The sequence below is a fragment of the Chionomys nivalis genome, chromosome 5, assembly GCF_950005125.1.
Source record: "Chionomys nivalis chromosome 5, mChiNiv1.1, whole genome shotgun sequence".
Taxonomy (NCBI): domain Eukaryota; kingdom Metazoa; phylum Chordata; class Mammalia; order Rodentia; family Cricetidae; genus Chionomys; species Chionomys nivalis.
This window is the reverse complement of record NC_080090.1, coordinates 1,963,859-1,982,473: the sequence shown is the minus strand read 5'-3', so window position 1 is coordinate 1,982,473 and position 18,615 is coordinate 1,963,859. Positions and strand designations below refer to the sequence as shown.

General features: G+C 51.1%; 1 protein-coding gene across 1 annotated transcript in view; it reads left to right on the top strand.

Annotated features, from left to right (window-relative positions):
- The window catches only part of Capn2 (calpain 2), a 58,937-nt gene that overhangs the window by 23,445 nt on the left and 16,877 nt on the right, over positions 1–18,615 (top strand). Inside the window, exons 3-12 of the mRNA XM_057770890.1 lie at positions 6,907–7,025; positions 7,531–7,664; positions 8,719–8,887; positions 9,778–9,861; positions 10,907–10,992; positions 12,671–12,745; positions 13,641–13,801; positions 15,390–15,559; positions 17,163–17,174; positions 18,091–18,302. Coding sequence (XP_057626873.1) covers positions 6,907–7,025; positions 7,531–7,664; positions 8,719–8,887; positions 9,778–9,861; positions 10,907–10,992; positions 12,671–12,745; positions 13,641–13,801; positions 15,390–15,559; positions 17,163–17,174; positions 18,091–18,302 — 1,222 coding nt within the window. The remainder of the gene's footprint in view (positions 1–6,906; positions 7,026–7,530; positions 7,665–8,718; positions 8,888–9,777; positions 9,862–10,906; positions 10,993–12,670; positions 12,746–13,640; positions 13,802–15,389; positions 15,560–17,162; positions 17,175–18,090; positions 18,303–18,615) is intronic.

Genomic DNA, 18,615 nt, shown 5'->3' with positions numbered 1-18,615 from the left:
TTCCTTTTAGGCACACAGTGAGTCTAGTTGCCATCAAACAAATCGTAGCACTTTACTCCAAATGCTCCATTCAAAAGCTCTGTCTCCAGCGGGAGCCAGGCAGAGATCGCGATGGCGGCACAGCCCAGAAAGCCGGCATTTTAAAACAGCCAGTTTTTTTCTGTTGCTGAGTCAGGACAATTTCTTTGCCGCACACAACCCACAAACAGCAAAAAGCTGTCTTAAATTCTCTCTGTGTCCTTTTTAAGCCCTCTCAGGTTTTACGTGGAGTTCATTAGCACGTTGGGTGCCACTCTGTTGTAATATGAGCGGCGGGTCTGTCCCCGGCACCCAGCCGCCCTCATGGCTAGCTTATGCCCCGAAATAATTACACGGAAACTGTATTCTTTTAATCACTGCCTGGCCCATTAGTTCCAGCCTCTTATTGGCTAGCTCTTACATATTGATCTAACCCATTTCTAATATTCTGTGTAGTACCACGAGCTGGCTTACCAGGAAAGATCTTAACCTGCGTCTGTCTGGAGTGGGAGAATCATGGCGACTCCTGACTCAGCTTCTTTCTCCCAGCATTCTCTTCTGTTTACTCCACCCACCTAAGGGTTGGCTATCAAATGGGCCTAGGCAGTTTCTTTATTAATTAACCAATGAAACAACAGATAGAAAGATGACCCACCTCCATCAAAGTTCCCAAGTGCTGGCATCACAGGGTGCACCATTACTCCAGGCCTCTCCTAGATACTGTTTTCTGATGGTGTCTCACACTTAATGTTCCTTATAAACTTAGGCGTCAACCAGGTTCCGATTTTTAAAATTCATTTGCTGTTTTATTGGGATCATATTGTTTATAGACCAATTTAAGAGGAAGAGACATTTTTATGATAATGAATCTTTGCAATGGAGAATATGGGCTTCTTTTTTAAAATAGGGTAGATGATTGTCTCTGCCCCCACAGGCAGGCTCTTGAACATGTAGTTAGTAAAAGCCAACAGCTCCCCATGGCTCTTCTCTGGGTCCCAACCTGCAGGTTCAGGGCCATTGCCAGAATTCTAAAACCCTGTACCATGTCATCAGAAGAACCAGGGTAAGCACGCCCTGGCTTCTGGTGTCCAGTCCCCCACTGGCTAAACCACACCAGCAGCCATAACCTCTGTGTCTACTGGTCAGGGGGCTCCTAAGCAGAGAAGAGGTTAGAGGGTATAAAACTAATCACAGAAGCAAGCAGAGGGTATTGACTCAATCTCTGCCCACTGCGGTCCAGCACTCAGACTCCAGAGACAAGTGTTTCTGTGTTGAGATAAAGAGAGTAATTTAGGGACCCAAAAATAGTCCACAGGAAGTAAAACATAAACAAGCTTCGTACCTGTGTAACAACAGCAATGATTTCTAGGAGAGGAAGGAAGACAGGAGTTTGGGTAATTCAAGGTTCAATGTGAAGAGACAGACAGTCCTTCCCCCAAAAGGGAGCCAAGCCCTGAGTGGACATCTCACCCTCCCTCCCACCAGTTTCTTCCTGTATGACTAGAGAGCAGCGCCAAAGTAATGCCCATGAGAAACACTGTGCTCAAGTCTTCAATCTCTCGTAAGTGAAGGTAAAACCTGTATAATTGTTTTTTGTTTTTTTTCTCAAGCTCCAGCCATGTGACCACCTGGTCCCTAAAGGCGCCTTCTAGGGTGTTCCTGGAGCTAAAACAGATTAGTCACCTCTCTTTGTAGCCTTCTAGTTAATCTGTGATCAGACTCCTCCAAATTAGCCAGCTGGCTCATTACCTACCCAGCCTCTAACTGCCCCAAGCAAGTTTCGCTGAGAAAGAACCGCAGGGAGGTCTCCAGCTAGAGCACCTGCCTGGAGACACCAAGATTATCCAGAAGGGAGTGTTTCATAAAATGTTTTACAGAAGGTAGGTTCTGACCTTGATGGCGTGGGTTCTCTGCAGACATCCTCAGGTTACCTCTGGAGTACTGAAGTCCTAAGGCATTGCCCTTTGAACTGGCTGAACCTGGGAGTGACAGCAGCCTATTTGCAAAGCAGGGCATGAAGGATAAGCTTAGATGAACAGACAATGGTGCAGATATTTACCCTCTGGGACTGGTGGGTAAGCCACAAACCCCACTGAACCCGGTTATAACCGTAAAATAGGATATGGATATTTACCCCGTACTGTTTAGTGACCGTGAAAGGACTGGATACTGTGCAAATATACACAAACTCTTGCACAAGCCTGGCACTTGACAAGCCTTGAGCATGTCAACAGCGCAATCGTTGCATAGAGACTGATGTCAAGAAAGTGTATATAAATTGATATTTTTTTTAAAAATTGGTTATTGGAGCTTCCCAACTTATTTAAAAATATTCTGCTGATAAGGGTAAAAGAAGGAATAAAATATGAGATGAGATTTTAAGAGTTTCCACTTCATTAAAAACCAACATGTTCTTCTCCTGGCCTCTAAGACTCACTGGACTTTGAGTTTGAAAAATTGAACGCATGACTGACTATAAAATTTATATGACAAGCTGGGTGTGGTGGGGCACATCTGTAATCCCACCACAGAGGAGTCTGGAGCAGGAGAATTTTTGAGTTCTTGGCCAGCCTATACTACACAGTGAAATCTTGTTTCAACACCAACACCAACAAACGCAAATGTCCGTCATTTGTTTCTTGCCTTGGCTGTGATCTTAGTGTCAATTTCTTGGCTCTGTAGTGGTAACCTTTCATATTGTCTTGGTGAATTGTCTCACAATGAAGAGATAAATTTTAGTATTTCACAAATATGGTGGTTTGCATAATAATGGCCCCAGGGGCTCATGTATTTAAATGTTTAGTCACCAGCGAATGACACTATTTGAAGGAATTAGGAGGACTAGGAGGTGTGGCCTTGGTGGAGGAAGTGTGTCACTGGGGGTGGGCTTTGAGGTTGGAAAGCCCAAGCCAGGCCCAGTGTCTCTCTCTCTCTCAGCCTACAGGCCAGGATGTAGCTCTCAGGTACTGCCTCCGTGACATGCATGCCGCCATGCTCCCTCTCTGAAACCGTAAGGAAGCCCCCCAGTTAAACGCTTTCTTTCGTAAGAGTTGCCCTGGTCATGATGCCTTTTCACAGGGACAGAACGGTGACTAAGACAATGAACTGATGTTAGGTTATTAAAGTCCAGGGCTTACAGACCCTGTTAGTGTGTTCTTCCTTCGTGCTGAATCTGAACTGCAGTTGAGTGTTCCTAGTGGGAACTGGGTACTCCTGATCAAAAAGAAATGACTATCGTGCTATTCTGAAGCAAAACCCAAGGTTTGGCTGGGCGTGATAGCACATAGCTTTAATTACAGAACTAGAGGGGAAGAGGCAGGCAGAGATCTGGGAGGCTGAGACCAGTCTGGTCTACATTATCAAGTTCCAAGCCAGGCAGAGCTCCACAGTGAGACCTTGTCTCAAGAGAACAAAACAAAAACAACCCAGGGTTTGGGCTCAGAGAATATGTATGTGAGACCTGCTGAAGTCCACTCCATAGACCTCCTGACCTTCGTGATAAGAATAGTGATAAACATCTCATGAGGGCTATGAGAAGGTCCTAAAAATTTTAGACTATTCCTTTACAGCTTTAAAGTATTGTACAAGCGTTAGATGCTGTTAGGTTTGGTTTGGTTTTGGGGGCTGTTTGTTAGTTTGTTTGTTTGAGTTTTGTTTGGTTTGTTTTTTTGTTTGTTTGTTTGTTTGTTTGTTTGTTTTGAGACAGGGTTTCACTGTCCTTGCTGTCCTGGAACTCACTCTGTAGACCAGGCTGGACTTGAATTCACAGTGATCCACCTGCCTCTGCTTCCTGAGTGCTGGGATTAAAGGTGTGCACCACCACCTCCTCTTAGTTGGTAGGAGGAACAGAGACTTGAGGTGGAGGTGTTTGGACTGTGCCCCTTCCAGGACACCTGAGCTAAGCAGGTAGTTTAGTCTGGAGCCAGAGCTTTACCACCCAGGGACCCTCTGGCATCATGACCTTTCAGAAGAACTGGATAGCAAGTGATGAGGAAAGCGGTCCTCTCCAAAGGCAGGTTGAGAAGAGTCTAATTCCTACCTGGCTAAGCTGAAGATGTGTTTCTGGGACATAAAGGAAGAAGGCCAGAAGCTGTAAAGCAAGACGGCTGATTTCCACGATGTGATCAGAGCACACAGGATTGCTGGCTATCGGTAACGTGAACCTAATCTGAACTCTGATGCATATAAATGAACTACAAACAAACAGATACAGTGTCACCTTCCAAAAGGCTCTCCTGCATTCAGAGTCATTGTTCCCTGAATAGCACATTGATCTGTAGTGATCGCTGAGATTATAAAAACCATGGGCTGGCCCTGCACACATGCTTGTGTTTCCACGTGCATGCTGGTGTAAAAGCATTGATTGCTGGGGCTGAGGGGATCTAAAGGGAGGGAAGATGATCACTGATGGGCTCAGACAGTACCAGGGATGCCCTAGGCGGATGCTCAGGATTTGATATAACATTGCATAGGATCTGTGGAAGTTCATGGCTCAGGTCTGACTCCTTAATGTTGGGTCCTTTTTCACATACACACACACACACACACGTCCCACCCCAGGCTTTCTTCCTTCTGGTGTCGTGGATAGACTCAAATCTAAGCAGCTTGCCAGATTCCTAGAAAATTCAAGGAACCCAAGGAAAGTTAGACTCACAGGTATTGCCTGGCTCCTAAGGAGGCCAAAAGAAGAGGAGGAGTAGGATGAAAAGGGGGCTCCTACCACCCCAGGAGCAGCTGGTGCCTGGTGAACTGATCTCTCAATGTGGAGAGTTGGTAGGGGCTTGAATGGGACAGTAGGAGATCTCAGACAACTTGGAGGTCTTTTTGATCACCGAATCCACAGGTCCATCCACGGCGCCACCTGGGATTATATGGGGAAAGCAACCCCCAGATAGATGTCCATCTGTACCAATCCTCAGCTTCACCTATAGCCAGAGCTAAATAATCACTACCAAATTTCCCAGGGACTCCATAGCTTCTGCATGTCAGAGAGTCTCCAGTTTGGGCTGTATAATGGCTTCACTGACCCAGAGGGTTCCTCCGGAAGTCCAACAGCTGATAAAGTCGCATCTTTAAAACTTGGGCCTGTAGCTGTTTGACTGTGGACAGGGCACAGCGCTTCTCCGAGCCTTTTACTCTCAACTTTAACTTTAACTGCCCTCCTGGAGCTGTTGTGAAGGGTATTTGACTCTCTTAGGGCAGTGGGCAACACGCAGGAAGGCCTGAGGAAGTAACGGGTCTTGCCCATTTGCCCCTAGAATGAAGGAGCAGGAACTTGCAGCCCCGTGTGCCGAGTGAGGAAACGGGAATGATCAGTTCATGGGACTGAAAAACTTCAAGCCAGGTCCGGTTCTAGGTCCAGCTTGATTCGGGGACCTGGCTTGTCCTGCATCGTTCATGTCTTCATCAGCATTGGCGGAGTTTCGGGCAGACGGCCTGTCCCTCCACGGTGGCAGGACGGTGGCAGCTCTTCAGTCCACGCCCATCTTTAGAGATGGCAATGCAGAGGAGACCACCCGCCCCTTCTACCCCAAGCTCAGTTGGGGGCCATTACACTTTGTTCCTGAGCCCGCCACTGAAGTCAGCCGATGCTCCCTTGCTCGAGTGCTCCTCTGGAACTGGGGACAGAGCCATTAGCTGCTGAACCTTGGAGACCAAGTCCAGGGACGGTCTTGGTGTCACTAGGAGGGCAGCAGATGACTGTGAGCGGAAAACTACAACATCCACAGTACCGCACCACCCACCCTATTTCAGGAGCGACACGGTTTGATTTCTTTTGGTTACGTAGTGACTAATTAGGAAGGCTGTGTGCTCACTCTCCACTCACCGCCACTGTTTGTCACAGCATGTCCAGGCCTCAAGTGGACATGCCGTTGTGTCAGCAGAATCATCTAGCTCAGGTTCCATCAGGATCTGCTCAATAGCCAACCAGAATTCAGGACCCCATAAATGTCGCCAGTACGTCTAATGGGCAAACTATTCTCTGTGGTGGAAAATTTTAAGCAAATGTTCCTTTCTTAAGACTGCAGTAAATACCCTCCTCCTCTTCCCGCCTCCCCCTTTGTTGGTATTTTGTACTGAGCAGTGTCCCTGACCACCAGTGTTCCTGTCCGCAAACTGTCCTGTGCTGGTGCTGGACCAGGCTGTTTGTAACTGCAGGGAATGACCGTGGAGCTTGCTACATGAAGCTCCTACATTGGGCACCAATGAGGTCTGCCTGCTTTAAACATACATTGTCCTTTGCAAAGGATGGGCCTGAGGCTCAGAGAACCTCATCTCCTTGCCCCTGTCCCTGGCCAGTCTCTTCTGTGTCCACATCCCAGAAGGGAGCTCTGCCTCTATGCAGGAACCCTCCAAGTCAGTCTGAACTCACACATACTTCTCACGGCTGTTCCTCCACATTGTTGAATACTCCCGTGGTCACGCTGCCAGCCCGCATCTCCTCTTTGTCTCCGAATCCTTCTCCTAAGAGAGGTGCAATGTCGGCCCCTTTCCATCTGCTGCTGCATTTTCTTCCTCTCATTCGAAGTCCCCTGGAGAATCTCTTCTCACGGAAGCCTCTGTTGCCCAGTCAAGTCCATTCATCCATGATGATGGCAGCTCCTGTGTCAGTCACAGAGCTGGGCTCCAAGGACACAGCTCGGCCACCCCAGAGTTCCGAGTTTCGCAGAGACTGAACCTCACTTCTTGTACCCTGCCATCCATCCAATGTGGCATTTGTCCCTTGGCAGTGCCATTAAAATATCCACCCAGACAACTGGCCTATCCCTCAGATGAGGACTATCTGAAATACTGCTCCATCTATACAAGGGTAATGCTGGCTGTCAAACCCCCAGCTGTAGGAACAAGTCTTAGATCTGACAAGAACTCTTGACTTTGTGTTCTCAGGGGACTGCTGGCTGCTGGCCGCCATTGCCTCCCTCACCTTGAACGAGGAAGTCCTGGCTCGGGTTGTGCCTCTAGACCAGAGCTTCCAGGAAAACTATGCTGGGATCTTCCACTTCCAGGTAACTGAAGAATTGACTTAGGCACCTCCTCACCCAGGCTCAAGGGCTCAAGAGTCTCCTGGTGTGGCTGGCACCTCAGTCCCTCAGTCCCTGGTGGTTTGCGAACTCCTGAGATCAGTGTTGTTCTGCAGAGGATGCTGGGGGAGAGACAAGATTTTCCCAGCCTGAGAGTGGCAAGTGGGAATGACCCATGTAGGTAGATCTCGGTGTACAGGAAGTAATGTGTTCAGGAAGTAATCCACAAGTTTAAAAAAAGCTTATTATTTGAGGTTTGAGATAGACGTTAAGAAACTTCCTCTTTTTATGATGACAAATGAGAAATGATATCTTAGAAAGGAGTACGGGCAGGTTTGGAGACACAGACAAGCTCCACCATCCTCTCTTGCTTGGTGAGGGGCGTGCCTATCATAGGAGACTGAAGAGCATCTTGGGAACCTACAAGGGGCTGGTGAGGCTGAGGCTCAGAGTCCCAGCGCCACCCTCTCTTGTCCTCCTTGCCCTGCAGTTCTGGCAATATGGCGAATGGGTGGAGGTGGTGGTGGATGACAGGCTGCCCACTAAGGACGGGGAGCTCCTCTTTGTGCACTCCGCTGAGGGGAGCGAGTTCTGGAGTGCCCTGCTGGAGAAGGCCTATGCCAAGTAAGTAACCACGCCCTTCCCAACACCCCACCCTGCACCGGCTGCTGGACTCCAAAGCAGCAGGAGCTATTCGGGGACAGTTTTGAGTGGAAGTTCTGTTCTACAAAAGGGTGACTTTGGCCCAAACTGGGCTCTTAATTCAAGGAGGTAATGTGGGCATGATGCCGGGTCACATGACGTACTGATAAATGGCAGTCATTGCTGTTTTTAATTAAGTAAACTGGAACATTCTGGGGCTGACTGCTCTGGGCTTGAGAAGGAACCCGGCTTCTTTGGTGGGCCCCATAGCATTTTACCAACTGAAAAGAGCAAAAGCTTTACCAGGGAGGAAAACAAAATACAAAAAACCCTGCCCATCGCAGAGACAGGGCGATTGTGGAAACCCGCGCAAAACAAGTCACGTGGCTGGTAAGATTGGTTTCCCAGTTCCAATCCTAGCTGTGTCTCACCCAGCTTGCCCAGAGTTGTGCTGGGCCTGCCCAGGGTGTGAGTCCCTCTGCAGAGGGACCTCAGGTGCTGGTGCTAGTGACCCCCTGCATTGAGGTGAGTCCATTTTAGCAGCTGCTGGGGTTAGAATCCCCACAGACCTAGGCTTAAAAGGAGGGAGGCTTCAAGTCTTCAGCCAGGAAGACTGATGGAGAAGTCGTAGGAGTGAACGCAGGAACCCGCTGTGTGCTTCCCAGGAAGCCGGCTTCATGGCTAAAGTGTCTTTTTAAGCACCTAACTGTCCAACAGTCAACCAGCCAATCTCCCCTCTGGGCCAGTGGGAGAGTCCACGCCAGAGCTGGACCAGATCATTGCTAAGTCCTTCCAGCACCAGACTGCACAGTTCTGAAAACATGTCCCAGCCATGGAGGAATGTGATTAGGGAGATAGCATCTTGCCTTCCTGGGTACCCCAAGTTGGAGATAAAGATAAGGAGACTAAAAGCAGAGGACCCCATGAGCTCCAGTGAGGGGGGACCTGAGTTGGAGTGGGATGGCACCTTCGGGGATGACCACACAGGGTCAGCAGCATGAAGGGCCGTGAGTGTCAGCATGCATTTCCTCTTCAGGATCAATGGGTGCTATGAAGCCCTCTCAGGTGGCGCCACCACCGAGGGCTTTGAAGACTTCACAGGAGGCATCGCTGAGTGGTATGAGCTGAGGAAGCCTCCTCCCAACTTGTTCAAGATCATTCAGAAGGCTCTGCAGAAAGGCTCCCTGCTCGGCTGCTCTATCGACGTAAGTCCACACCACCCTCTGGAATCACCCTGGTCTGCCCTAGCTCAGGGGAAGCCCTGAGAGCACCCGGAAGCTCATTAAGAACATTAGTGCATCCGTTGTTCACCACACTGCTCATCTCTTGAAGCCAGGGGTTGCTAGGCAACAGCCAGGCCACCTGGGGGTGCTTTTGGCATAGAAATGGTGTCTCCAGCCCTTCTGTCCCCAGTCCATTTTCCATTCTGACTGCTCTGAATCACCCCACTCACGGAACCCAGTTTCCAGGAAAGTCCCCCAGCCCCCTTCTGCTGGTTTCCAGACCTTCACCCCCAACCTGCAGGGCTGTCTGAGCACCCAGCAGCTTCTCACTCACTCTGTCCCAGTGTCCGTGGGTCCTGGAGAAGACTTCAGAGAGTAATTCCCCAAAATAGCTTTGCAGGCAAACCTCAACAACAGGGATATGGGAGGTGGGCATGGTCCAGGCCCCAGGAGTTTCCCAAGTCTGTGCCCCCAAAAAAGGGGTGGTTTTGAGGAATTAGCGGTCCAATACACTGACTGTGAAGAGAACTGGAGATAAAAACTGCCATCTTGTTTGTGCAACTGAGCTGGGTGTGGTAGCGATTGGGATGGGAGACCAGAGCATCTTGGCCACAGGTGCCCGTTGGGTGTCATCATTACGGTCCCCACAGGCACCTCCTTCACGCCCTCCCCATCCAAAAGACGGCTGAGGGGTGTGCTTGGGAATAGGTGCTCCCACTTGCTCCTTGACGATCAGCAACTGAAAGTGCCACGGGGCTCCTCCAGGTGGCAGGATAAATGCGCCGAGTTCCCCAGGCTGGGCCCCATGGCTTGTGCATTTCTTTGGGTCGTTTTCGTATTAGAGTTGGAGCAGCTGCTGACTGTGTTTGCAGATCACCAGTGCTGCGGATTCGGAGGCCGTAACATACCAGAAGTTGGTGAAAGGACATGCGTACTCCGTCACCGGAGCTGAGGAGGTACGGGCCCTCTGGGAGGACCGAGTTCTTCCCCTACCCCCGCACCCCAGTACTTGGCTGTCCAGGGTGGGGCCTCCAGGCCCGCATCAGCGCGGTGCGCGCTGCCCCCTGCTGGCCACAGCGGCTGCTGCAGGCATTCTTCTATTTCGAGAGAGTTCCGACTTAATCTCTGAACCAGCTTTTAAAACAAAACCCAAACACAACGCTTTGCATCTGTATGGTATTTTATACTCTTCAAGATACTGTTAGTGGGCATGGTGCCTCATACCTGTAATCCTAGCCTCTGTCTCCCGTATGCTAGGACTTTTTTAAGAGATTTATTTTTATGCATTTCAACATTGCTAGAGTTTGCCACACATGCTCTCTCCATACGCATGGCTGTTTTTCCCGAGCCATTTACAAGTAAGCTGAAGCTATGGTGGCATGGGCCTGAAGTCCCAATAACTTTAGTGCAGAGGAGGGTCACTTGGGTTCATGTGTTCAGGGCCAGCCTGGGTAACCCAATGAAACCTTGTCTAAAAAAAACAAAAACTAAAAAATTCCCAAACTGCATCTTCCTTTCATCCAACACCTTTAAGCAAGTGAGAAAGCCTCTCTGAGAGCCCAAAGTACATCCTATTCCAGTTAGCTGACTGAGGTTTAGCCATAACACCCCAAACACAGGCACCAGGGCAGGCCAGGCTGTTTGTACCTCAGGCTGCTGACAAAGACTAAAGGTCCAGCCCTCCAAAAGCCAGATCCTGGGGGCCTTAATTCTCATTTTCTTCGGTTTATTTATTTACTTTTGCTTTGGAGAGGTGGTGTTGTATTGAGATAGAGTCTCACTATGTAGTTCTGGCTTCCCTGGAATTTGGGGGGAGGCCTCCCGCGTGCCTGGGGTTTAATTTTAGCTTTTCAGACCTGGGCAGCAGTGAGGGTCTGAGGGTCAAGCCCCTTCCTGCTTCTGTGAGCCTCCTCCATCCACTTGACTCATGCTGGGGGGGGGGTACGAGCCTTCATGACTCTCAGCCTCTTCCGCTTCTTTTCCTTCAACTGAATCCATCAGGTTGAAAGCTCAGGAAGCCTACAGAAATTGATCCGAATCCGGAATCCCTGGGGACAAGTAGAATGGACCGGGAAGTGGAATGACAAGTGAGAAGGGTGCAGGGTGGGCCAGGGTGAGGGGGAGAGGGTTGGGGGGGCAGGGTGCCAGGTGGACCAGAGTGTGGGGGTGGGGGGCGGGGGGCCAGGGGTCAGGATGGGCCAGGGTGCGAGGTGGGGCAGTGAGGGTGCGGGAGAGAGGTGGGCCAGGGTGCGGGAGGGGGGTGGGCCAGGGTGCAGGGTGGGGTTAGGGTGGGGGGCAGGGTGCAGGTTGGGGGGACAGGGTGCAGGGTGGGGTTAGGGTGGGGGGCAGGGTGCAGGTTGGGGGGACAGGGTGCAGGGTGGGTCAGGGTGCAGAGAGGGGGTGTCGGGGGGGTGGGTCAAGGTCGGGGGTGGGCCAGGGTGGGGGTGTTCAGGGTACGGGGTGGGCCAGGGTACAGGGTGTGGGGGGTCAGGGTGTGGGATGGGCCGGGGTGCGGGGTGAGCCAGGATGCAGGGTGGGGGGGTCAGGGTGCAGGGTCAGCCAGGGTGCGGGGTGGGTGGGGAGGGCAAGATGAGCCAGGGTACATGCATTCTACTAGGACCTGTTGAAACCCAGTGAGGAGTCACTGTGTGTGGTACCAAGAAGTGAGGTTCTGAGGTCACTCACCACTCACACCAAGTGGGATCCAGGACTGAGCCCTTTTAAAGGGTCTTGTAAACAGGACACCACTCCCTGCACTAAGGTGCTGTGCCCAGGCTCAGGCCTCCAGCAGGGCACATTCTTTTCTCCTGCATGCTGTTTTCCAGCTCAAACTCACTCTGCTACTGGACCCTCTGGGGAAGAGGCACCCATAGGCTGGTGGGATGGCTTAGCGGGCAAAGGTGCTTGGCACTAAAGCCTGATGACATGAGTTTGATCCCAGGGACCCACGTGGAGGAATGAGAGAACCAAGTAGCACAAGTTATCCTCCCACCTCCACAGAAGCTCTGTGGCATGAGCATACCACCACCCTGCTGGCATATGTAGCACACACACGGACACGGACACACACAGAAACATGCGTGCAAATGCAAAGTAAATAAATGTAAAAGAGAAAAAAAAACAGTTAAAAGGCATCCCTCGTCCTAATAACACTTCCATCTCAAGGACATGAACTTTGCGCCAAGAGCAGAGTTGTGCCTGTTGACCTCCAGGGCTTGCTGGTAGCTGTTAGGTTTCAACCCTTGGGGGCAAATGCTCCATTAGTCTCTCCTCTGGGTCCCCCCCACACACTCTCTTTCCCTACTGCACACCTCCCCTTCCTCCACCCTTTCTCTGACTTGTTCTAGGCAGCCTTGGCCTCAGCAGCCTATTGGCAGGCTTCCTTCCAGGTTGGCTCTGGGGGTCCTTGGTGGATTCCCAGTTGCCCCTAGAAGAGCTGCCAGGAGCATCTTGCCTGGAACAGGTGATGCTCCCTCATCCCTGGATCGTGGGACTTGCTCATTTTCTGCTCTCCTATCCGTCATCTTCCGGGAGAGCATGGCCTTTCCCCTTGCTCCCCGTACAAGGTTCTGTGCTCCTTAGGCTGTGCTTTGTGTTCCTCAGTGGGGCCTGGGTCCAGGAGGGATGACTCCCTCCTTCCGGCGGCCTAGGCCCTCAGTAGGGAGAGTGGGTGTGCTCCGCGCCTCGACTTTTGGGGACCGTGAAGAGAAATGGTCGTTATCACACACCCGTTCCTAAGGCCTCTCCTGTTGCTTTACTTTCCAGCTGCCCCAGCTGGAACACAGTAGACCCGGAAGTGAGAGCCAGGCTAACAGAACGACAAGAAGACGGAGAATTCTGGTAAGACAGTGGAGGCTCCAGGGCAAGAGCCCCGCCTCAGTATTCCTCACAGGAAAGTTGCTAACCAGAGCATCCAGCAGAAATGCTTTCAACACACTGAGGGCATGTGACATGGCATCCTGGCTTTGCCGTTCCTAAGTGCCAGGCAGGATGTTGCACTTATGTAATCCTAGCGCTCTAGGAAGTGAGGCAGAGGGCTCTCAAACTGGAGACTAAGCTGCTTAGCCTAGACAATCTTGCAAGAACTTGTGTCTAAAAACAGAGAAAGAAAATTCTCCATACGATCCTGAACAACTTTTAAATCTCTTCAAACTGTCCGTCTCCACAGTGGGGTTGACACCCTGAGCAATGTCACAAGGGCTGAGAGAACACTCTCTGTTCATGCGGACCTGAGTTCAGTTCCCAGCCCCACATGGTGGCTCACAGTTGTATGTAACGCTATTTTCAGGGGATTTAGATCTAGCCTCCTCAGGCTCCTGCCCACATGTGGTGCACATAAAGTCATGTAAGCACACATGCATAATAGAAATAAAAGAAGTCTTCAAGAGAAAGAAATCAGGTCCTTGGCAAACAGAGGACCTCGGTGTGTGCACTGCCCCAGAGAACACCTACCATGGTTACTGTTTACCCTAAGAGCTCATATGATGTCTCAGCTGGTATTTATGCGTGGCTTTCACTTCACATCTGAGAGCTCTGGGATGCATAGAGAGCTCATCAATTTGCTCAAAGTCATTTACTTTAACAGGCAGTTACAGGACTAGATCTGGGACCCTCTGAGTCTGTGGCTCTAGTGTCCGTCACCGGGTCCCATGCAGCTCTTAGTCTGACCAGGTAGAAGACCAAAGCCGGCCCCGTGTCTTCTATAACTCAGGACACCCTGTCTCTGCTTTGCCAGGATGTCCTTCAGTGACTTCCTGAGGCACTATTCTCGCCTGGAGATCTGCAACCTGACCCCTGATACCCTCACCTGTGACTCCTACAAGAAGTGGAAACTCACCAAGATGGATGGGAACTGGAGGCGAGGTTCCACTGCAGGGGGCTGCAGGAACTACCCAAGTAAGGGCCCTGGCTATGTGAGGCTGCAGCCATGGCATCCCACCCTGATAGATACGCCACATCGGCCTGGACGCCCACGGGACGTAGCTGCCACTCACTCTTCTCCTTCACCACCAGCCTTGGTCTCAGCATCTTCTTCTGACTTCTCAGCCATACTACTTCCTTCACGCCTTTGCCCTGATAAACCCTTTGGGCCCCAGATCCTCTGGGCTTATGGCTGTCGTCCGCTTTACAGAGGCAGTGCTAAGGCCCAGTTCATAGCTAGCTACCCTAGGCCCTCACACACCGCATCCATGGGGCACACCAGCCTCTCGTTGCAGTCTTCCACCTTCTTGAGGGTCAAGTTCATTTAGGAAATGTAAACAACCAGGCAGTGGTGGCACACACCTTTAATCCCAGCACTTGAGAGGCAGAGGCAGATCTCTAAGTTTGAGCCCAGTGTGTTCTACAGAGCAAGTTCCAGGACAGCCAAAGCTACCAGACCTACAGAGCAAATAGACTGTGGCCTGCCAGTCCCTCTAGTCCCAGCATCAGTGTCCAAGGGGCAGTTCTAGAGGACACCACTGGGAAACCCTTCTGCCACCCACTCAAACACCCCACATCTGTTAGATGGGGGTGGGGGTGTCAGGAGACTCTCTCAAGGACCTTGGGAGTGAATGCTCTTGGCCTTGTGAGATGCTCTCCCTCAACAGTATTTACTCAGTGCTGCTACTGAGGTAGCCTAGAAGCTTCATACGTGAATGAGTGTATGTTGACACACCTGGATTTGCAGAAAGAAATGGTGCCATGGCTGCCAACTCTGCAAGACCACGCTTCTAACTACACGAGGGACAGGAGGCGCTTAGTGTAATTACCTCAATCAGGAGTGACTCAGGGTCTTGCCAAAGATGGGTCTTGGAAGTGGGGATGTTAGAGATGCCATGAGGCCGAGCAAGAGACAGAGATGCCGAAGTAGGGCACAGGATACCCCTGGCCACTGCATTCACCACAGGGTAAGGGAAAGTAACAGGCACAGTATAAATGTCCTTAGGAAGCACCAAGACAAGTCAACCTAAAAGCAAAAAAGAACTTTGAGGGGAAATTTCTGATTTAGGTACTTCAGAGATTCAGGGTGTGCCAGGACCCCAGCAGCCTTCCATTTGCTCTGAGTAGGGGGTGATGAGCCTTTGGGAAGACTTCGCAGTGGGGGTAAGGATATAACTCAGGTGGTAGAGTGAGTGATTACCCAGCATGCACAAAGCCCTGGATTCAATTCCTAGTGCTAGCAATCCCTGAACTGAGGAGGTGAAGTCAGGAGGATCAGAAGTTCAAAGTCATCCTGAGAGACAGCAAGTTTAAGGCCAACCTGAGCTATTAGAATCCTTAAGCCAGAAGGAGAGAACCAGAGGAAGCCATTTTCTCATGAAAGGTACAGATCTGCCTCTATAACCCTCCTCAGTCAGTAGCTACTCCAGCCAGGGACTGGGGTTGGCCTCTGCTTGGCTTCCCCATCCTTGTCCCACGCCCTCAACCCCAAGGCCAGGGCCCAGCCCAGTTCCCAGCTCCCAGGCATTTATTCAAGGCTGTGCTCCTCTGTCCCTATCCATAGATACCTTCTGGATGAACCCTCAGTACCTCATCAAGCTGGAGGAAGAAGATGAAGATGATGAGGATGGGGAGAGAGGCTGTACCTTCCTGGTGGGCCTCATCCAGAAGCACCGGCGGCGGCAGAGGAAGATGGGCGAGGACATGCATACCATCGGCTTTGGCATCTATGAGGTATGGGCAGAGGGTGGGGCTGCACTCTGCCTTCCCTTCCCTCCTCCCAGCCCCAAGCACACAGACCCCAAACTCAGTACTTGGCACAAGACAAAAGACAGGAACTTGGCCAAGCCCAAGTAAAGATGCCAGGACAACTAGATTTTGCTGACACAAGGTCTGCCCAGCTATTTGTGTCTCCAAGGACCTCCTGGCCCTTCTCTGCGCCTCCATAACTACCGTTCTAAGAGTTCCGTGCTTGGAAAAGATCTCTGTGTCCCTTTCACATCCCTTAGTCCTGGATGGAGTTCTGGTTAGCCCAGCGAACTCCAAAGAACAGAAAAGGCTTAAGCTAGGACAGAATATTCTAGAGCACACCAAGTATTGTGAGGGCTGGGCTGAGCCAAGAGACCCTCATGGTCAGAGCCCAGCCAAGTCTTTGGCCTGGATGGGAGAGAGCCCAGGACAGAAGAAAGAAGGGTCATTGTGCTCCCCCGGGGTCTGCTGGCTGCATCCCCACTCTCACAAACCCCCTCACTGTCCTCCAAGCCAAAGGAAAGCCATGCCTGCTCGACTGTACCAGAGAGAAGCCTTGTTATGGCCGTCTCTCCTCTTCAAACTGAGGGCTAAGGCTAGGAGACCTGATTTCATGTCAGGGATCTGCTGCAGAGAACATGGCCTTGATTGGCAGGAGGTGAGCACAGCACAGAAGACCTCGGGTGGCTGCCTAGGTGCCTTTTTGATTAATGAGTACAATCTGGCAATTTGCTGGGCTCCTCCTAGTTCTGCAAGCCACCCCCATCATTCGCTCCCTCAGTTCCATGTTCCTCAAGGTCACCTGAGTAACCTTAACATGGCTTTGGAAAATGGCAAAAATTACGAAGCTGGGCTTCTGCCCACCAACTCCAAGCATACTCCTAGCACACTGGGAACCCAGAAAAGGCTTAACTGCTGTGCTCAGCCCTGCCAATGTGGCTGCTTCTGATTGATTGGCTGCTGATCTGAGCCCCATCCACCAACCCGAGAAATAGAGTGGGACAAAACCCATCAGTTGTGATGTATACATAGGCCCTGGACTCCCGGTCTCTGGGACGGAAGCTAAGGACGTCAGACTTGGGCAGGACAGCTCAGAAATGCAAAGTGAAATGTAGCTCCTCACACGTGCACTTGGGAGTCTAGTCGTGGGCTTTCAGAGTTGGGCAGGACTCTGGCAGCTACCAGTCCCGTTCAAATGTAAGAAAATTAAGACCAGTGGGGGAACGTGATGTCGTGGAGGGAATACATACAGACTGGATGTGGCTGGCCTGCCTGTGGCTTCTTCCTCCGACTGCACCCAGCCCTACTTTCCCTGAGTGAGAGGTGCATGTGGGCTTCTACGCAGCTGGCTAGTGACCTGAAACCACGTGTCTCCAGGCAGGAATGGTGGTATGAGCCCTTCGAGAGTATCACCAGGTCCTGAGAGGGCTTTTCTTCCGATGTGACCAAACAAACCACTTTGAGTCTGTGTTGAACTAGTTAATAGCGCTGGAGAGCTACAGAGAAAAGCCACAGAAAAGAGTCAGTCAGAGAGCTGGTGTGTTCATCCTCCCCACATCTGAATCCGTAAATCTTCTTTACTTTGCAGGTTCCAGAGGAGGTACGTCTGGCACCTGTCAGCCCCCAAATCCAGGGTTCCAGCTGCCAACATGATTGAGGCTTAGCCTGCCTGAACTCAGGGAGTAGCGGGAGCTTGGGAGGGGCTGGTGGCTGAGGGATAAGCCCTTGTCCTCTCTGAGCCCCACAGGGATGGCTCCAATTCTGAATCCCACTGGACTAAGCTCAGGACAAAGTGTCTGGAGAGTTCATCAGTGCTCTCTGCTTCCCCGTGGCCCTAGAGAAGCCATGTAGAGTTTGGCTGTGGTGGCAGCCCGCTGCCCTTGGACGGCAGGAAGCATGTCACCAAGGCCTCTGTGGCTCCAGAACAAGCAGGGAGGGGGAGAACGAACTGCATATTCTCCTGGACCCAACTCTCAGGCTAGGTGACCCTGTACACACAACATATCTGTCTGAGCTTTTGTTTCTTTTCCAGTATAAATGGTGGGCCATTACCTCCCTATGCACTGTAGACATGAACTGAGTTGTAGAAGGTCACAGTTAACAGGTATAAGATGTTTAACAGCCTGGTGACTCAGAAGGCCAGGTATTAAATGGTCATACCAGGCGTCCTGACTCACCCATGGGAGTCCTATTTTCACCAATAGACAGCTGAGCTGTATTGAGCACTAACTAAGGAATTGTAGTCCCAGCCTTAAGTGGCATCTGGTTTCTCTGCCCCCGAGCCTTGTCTTTCATTTTATCAGTGTGTGAAATACAACCCAGAACTGACTTGGGTCCTCTGGCACCCTGAGAGTCTCCTAGAGCAAGGTGTATGGGAGAGGGGAGCTCCTGTCACGCCTGGTCACACCCAAGCTCCTTACCAGTCATGTTTTGTTTGGAGTGGAAATGTTGCTTCTCATCTAAAATGAGCTGTTGTCCCCATTATCCCTTTGTCTTGTTTCTCTGTTTAACATCAGCTAACAGGGCAGACGAACATCCACCTTGGCAAGAACTTTTTCCTCACAACCCGAGCCAGGGAGCGGTCGGATACCTTCATCAACCTCCGGGAGGTACTCAACCGCTTCAAGCTGCCCCCGGGGGAGTACGTGGTCGTCCCCTCCACCTTCGAGCCCCACAAGGATGGAGATTTCTGCATCCGCGTCTTCTCAGAGAAGAAGGCCGACTACCAGTAGGTTCTGCTACCTCTCCTTTGTTCCTGACCCTGGACTGCCTTCTCTTTTCTTTTTCTGTAATACTGGCTTATGTAGGGATATTTTGTTTGTGTTCTAACAAATGAAGCTTGCCTGGAGATTGGAGTGCAGAGCTAAGCCACTAGAGGCCAAGCCGTGGTGGCTCACACCTTTAATCCCAGTATTGGGCGGCCCAGACCTTTAACCCCAGCACTAGGGAGGTGGAGCTAGGAAGTGAGATGGCTGGACAGAGAGAGGAATATGAGGATGGAGGAGACAGGAGCTCAGATGAGGTCATTGCAAGGATAGGTA